The 5,216-nt window shown below is 43.9% G+C and overlaps 1 protein-coding gene across 1 annotated transcript in view; it reads left to right on the top strand.

Moving 5' to 3' along the window:
* The window catches only part of slc27a6 (solute carrier family 27 member 6), a 53,455-nt gene extending 48,923 nt beyond the window's left edge, over positions 1 to 4,532 (top strand). The window contains exon 10 of the mRNA XM_019862820.1: positions 3,613 to 4,532. Within this exon, the coding sequence (XP_019718379.1) occupies positions 3,613 to 3,789 (177 nt within the window). The 3' untranslated portion in view covers positions 3,790 to 4,532. The remainder of the gene's footprint in view (positions 1 to 3,612) is intronic.
* Positions 4,533 to 5,216: the final 684 nt, after the last annotated feature.

The following is a 5,216-nucleotide window of genomic DNA, read 5'->3' as shown; positions in this document are numbered from 1 at the left end:
CAAGTCCTTGGCCTTGGCCTTGGCCTCGGAGGCAAGTCCTTGGCCTTGGCCTTGGCCTCGGAGGCAAGTCCTTGGCCTTGGCCTCGGGTTGCCGGTCCTTGGACACAACACTGATTGTTTGGAACTGTGCCTCCTGTGGGTTAATTTTGCGTCTCGGACACGGGACGCAGAGGTAACGAGATGGCTGATCTCTAAACATTCTCTGAGTACTACTATTATTACCACTCCCACTAATACTACATTAATTAATTTAATACCTTCAACTTAACAATGATAATAAAAATAATAAATCAACCATGATTTTAAACTATGTATTATCAATATTCATTATTCCAAACATGAGAAAGCATTCACCAAAAACATAACTGGAATCAAGCAAAAGGACTCCAAATCCCAGCGGCCAAACCCGGAAGTGAAGTGCCGGCATTATTGACTCCAGCTGTAACGCAAATTACTTGGTTCAAACAAACATTATAGTGGCACCGCACAAACGTGACGACTGTGCAAAAATAACTACATAAAAGACACCACTGTTACAGAAAGACTTTACACGCTATTTAAACTGCCGATCGCAAACGGAACAAACCGTGATTGAAACTAACTGTGATGCCACTCTTTATTCGTTGCGCTAACAGTCACCCGTCAGTGGCAGACCCGCCCCTTTTAAAGCGCCAGCGTAACCATCAATATGCGGTTCCCTGGACCGAATTTATTTGATTCCTTCGTGGTTTTAGCGATCCCCTGTCCCACTTTATACCTTTGGACAAGGGATTCGAGGCTCTTTTCCCTCATTGTGTCCGAGGACCGGCAACCCGAGGCCAAGGCCAAGGACTTGACTCCCAAGGCCGAGGCCAAGGCCAAGGAATTGACTTCCAAGGCCAAGGACCAAGAACCGACCTTTGGTCCTCGCGCCGGTCCTCGAGGCCAAGGACCGGCTCGAGGAACACATCCCTGCAGATCAATGCAGCGTCTGCTGTGATGCAGACTTTGTATCGGCCTGTCGTGGTAAAGAAGGAGCTGAGCCAAAAGGCAAAGCTCTCAATTTACCGGTCGATTGACGTTCCAAACCTCATCTATGGTCACGAGCTATGGGTCGTGACCGAAAGAATGAGATACAAGCGGCCGAAATGAGTTTTCTCCCCAGGGTGTCCGGGCTCTCCCTCAGAGATAAGATGAGAAGCTGGGTCATCTGGGAGGGGCTCAGGGTCGAGCCGCTTCTCCTCCACGTCGAGAGGAGCCAGATGAGGTGGCTCGGGCATCTGATTAGGATGCCTCCTGGACGCCTCCCTGGTGAGGTGTTCCGGGCATGTCCCACTGGCAGGAGGCCCCGGGGACGACCCAGGAGACGCTGGAGAGACTATGTCTCCCAGCTGGCCTGGGAACGTCTTGAGATCCCCCGGGAAGAGCTGGAAAAAGTGGCTGGGGAGAGGGAAGTCTGGGCTCCCCTGCTAAAGCTGTTGCCCCCGCAACCCGACTACAGAAAAGCGGTCGAAGATGGATGGATGGATGGATGGATGGTTGCGTTTGAGAGATATGAAACACTGCAGGATTTTGTGCATGATAACATAAAAAACACTCAGTCAAAACACTTCGAGGATTGCAGTGATTACGGGTATTGTGGCTGGTTTGTAACATACAAATTGAAGGTATTTGTTATTGTGACCAAGTGATTCTCCTAATAATCACATTCATGAAGTGAAAGAATAGCAGATCAGCCCTGGTCTTGACCGGTCCTGACACAAAATTTGGTGTACAAGGCTATATCTCCCCAACCTGTGAATCTCAAAGGTTTTTATTCCGTTTCGAAGGACAGCCGGTGGGGGAAAAAGATGAATTATTCAAAAGAGGTCATTGATGATCATTGACAACTATTTTCTACTACAGAAATGCAAAATATTTTTTTGTTAACTTTGTACAAACTGGAGACGTAGGGCCGTGTCAAATGCGTCATTTCCGGGACGACGTTTTCAGAACACCAGCGTGGTAATGTCACAGGTCAATATGAAAGCTAAAGATTAAATGCTAATAAATATAGAAAGATGTTAAGATATGAAAACACTAACAAAAAAAATACACACTGTAGTTTTAACTTAACAGTTATACTGTATTCATTCATTTATTATTATTATTGTTATTATTATTGTTATTAATCAGATTATTTTTTCAACAATCTGCTGTATGCTGCTATGACACTTGAATTTCTTCCTTGGGTACCACTAAATGATTTTCTTATCTTGTCTTATTATTTCCTACTTTATTTCAAGACACATTTTGACCGAACATTTTTGACTGTTGGCAAGAAAAATGCGCGTTCACTCCGGGTTCTTTCAAGGTCACAAATGTTCGGAAAACGTTCGCCGACAGTTTTCATGGTTTTTCTTAGCGCAAATGTTCAAATTTCCCTTGCAACAAGAAAAGTTCGTGTGAATGTCTGCCAACCATTTGGCGAACATTTGCGACCTTGAACAAACCCTGACGTCGGTGCAATCCAACAGTTTTTCCATCGAACCAGGGCCTGATTCTGTCAAACTCTGCTAAAACTGGCCAAGTAAATGCTTAAGGTTGGAGCTTGATGAATCCGACGGAACCAAACAAACCAAACCAACAGATTGTACTCCTGGATATACCCCCACAGGACACTGAGAGACGGTGTTCAAATTTGTATTTCAAGTCTACAAAGTACATGTTGACTATCCATCCATCCATCCATCCATCCATTTTCTGATCCACTTATTCTCACAAGAGTCGTGGTGGGTGCTGGAGCCTATCCCAGCTGTCTTTGGGCAGTAGGCGGGGGATACCCAGAACTGGTTGCCAGCCAGTCGCAGGGTACACAGAGACGAACAACCATCCGCACTCACACGTAAGGACAATTTAGTGTTCAAGCAGCCTGCCATGCATGATTTTGGAGTGTGGGAGTACCTGGAGAAAACCTATGCAGGCACGGAGAGAACACGCAAACTCCACACAGGAAGGGGGGGCCGGAATCGAACCTCTATTCTGTGAGGCCACCGTGCTAACCACTCGTTCACCGGGCCGCCTCCATTTTCTACACCCCTTATCCTGAATAGGGTCGCGGGGAGTTGCTGAAGCCGATCCCAGCTGACTTCGGGCGGAAGGCAAACTACACCCTGAACTAGTCGCCAGTCAGTCGCAGGGCACATATAGAGATAGACAAACATTCACACCCACATACACACCATCACTAAGTGGGAACCGATCCCACGCTGCCTGCACACAAGTCCAGCGTGTGTACCACTCCACCATCAGCGACTCACATGTTGACTATTTGGGCCAAATCCTTTGCTCACTCCAGTCCCAAGGCGAAGCTAACTGTTTATCACAACAAGGACATGAAAAGCACATTGTTCTATCAGACTCTAAGGTTTATTTTCCAGTTGACTGATCCTGCTTAGGAAGCCTTTGTTTCAGTTGTCATTTTTGTTTTCAAACAAAATTCAAAGTCTCTAGTGTCTGAAAATATTGATTCTCAAATCTGTTCTCAGTACATGTTCAGAATAATATGTTGGACTCCATTTTGCATATTGTATTGCATGCTAATCATTCTAATTCCACATGCCACACTGACCGTTGTATTGTTTGTCTCCTCAGGTCGTGATGGAAATGACAAGCACCTTAAAACAGCAGAAGTTCAACCTGGTTCAAAGTGGATTTAACCCCTCAACAATATCAGATCCTCTCTATGTGTTGGATTATCAGCAGAACAGCTATATCCCTTTAACAAAAAGTGCATACCAGAGTATCCTCTGTGGAGAGCGCAAGCTATAAGACTGCAAGTGCTCGTGAGAGTAATGGCAGTGATCTAAGAAGAATTTGATGATTTGGCCTTGCTTCTTTCACTTTTTCATCTTTCAAGATAGTTTGACAGCCAACATGACAATATCAAAAAGATTACACACCAGAAAATTAAAATGCTAAACGTTAAACGTTGATATTTAAACACAGCTAGTATTTGATTAAAATATAAGTACAAATTATGTTGGGAAGAAAAATCAGTCAGTACACATTCAGAGTCTAATGGGTCCTTCTAATAAAGTGACAGTGATTGTGACCGTGTTCAAATGCGGCCAGCTACAAATTGGCTGTAAAGCCACGGTGGCGGGAACAAGAGTTTTTGAGACAGTTTACGGAGGTCACAGACAGAAGCCTGGTGCTGAACATTCGCCTCTGCCTGATCAGTCCCCAGTCGTACACCATCCTTTTTCCACCCTGCCTCCCCGAGCACACTACTGCATCGAAACAAAAGAATCCTGGCAATAAACGGAAAAAAAATCTTCAGCAGGTTATTACAGATGTTAAAAGAGCCTCAGGACGTATCTATTCAACATGTTTATCTGTCATATGCACGGTAGAAACACATTGGTAGGACTGAGCTGGGAAATTCTGACTTCGCTGTTCTCCCTCCGCATTTTCAAAGAATATAAAACATTAAAAAGAGCAATTTGATATCATCAAAGATGAATACAGTACCTATGGGAAAGGGGGATATGCAATGTATGTAAGAAGAATTTTTTTAAAAACCCAAACAAATAGACAAAGCACGGTGTGTTTGACTTTGTCAATAGTAATAGTCCAGTTGGTGCATAAAGGAAATCTTATAAATCGGTACATAATTTTCAATGATGGAGACATTCTTGTTTTTGCAGGTTACAAATGTATTGCACAGTGTAAACGTCCCACACAAGAGGATTACAAAAGAAAAATATTGCAGCGTGGTTGACAGATGATGTAATTTGTTCAGGAGTCTGATGGTGTGTGGGTAGAAGCTTTTTGTTGTTTAATCTTGTAGTTCTGGCTGTGACAATCCTGTAGCGTCTGACAGACAGGAAAAGTTCAAAAAGTACGGTATGTGTTGTGGATGTGGTACTGTGTCTGATAATGTTCTGTGCACTTTTTGTGGCACGGCTGTCGTATATGTTGATGCGATGGCTACTTCACAGATGAGTTACGTAGTTTTAATGACACGCCCGAGAGCCTTCATGTCCTGTACATTACAGTTCCCATACCAAAATGTGATGGGAGTTTGTCAGAATGCTCTCCACTGGACAATTTGCTGAGCAGTTTGAATAATAAGAATAAGAAAACCTTTATTCGTCTCACAATGGAGAAATTCCCAATTACAACAGCAAAGCTATGAAAGGAATGAGAATTCCATTTTTTCATAGCTTTCCCAAGAAGTGCAGTCTCTGTTGTTG

Source organism: Hippocampus comes, unplaced genomic scaffold (assembly GCF_001891065.2).
Source record: "Hippocampus comes isolate QL1 unplaced genomic scaffold, H_comes_QL1_v1.1 scaffold223, whole genome shotgun sequence".
Classification (NCBI taxonomy): domain Eukaryota; kingdom Metazoa; phylum Chordata; class Actinopteri; order Syngnathiformes; family Syngnathidae; genus Hippocampus; species Hippocampus comes.
This window is presented reverse-complemented; position numbering and strand designations above follow the sequence as displayed.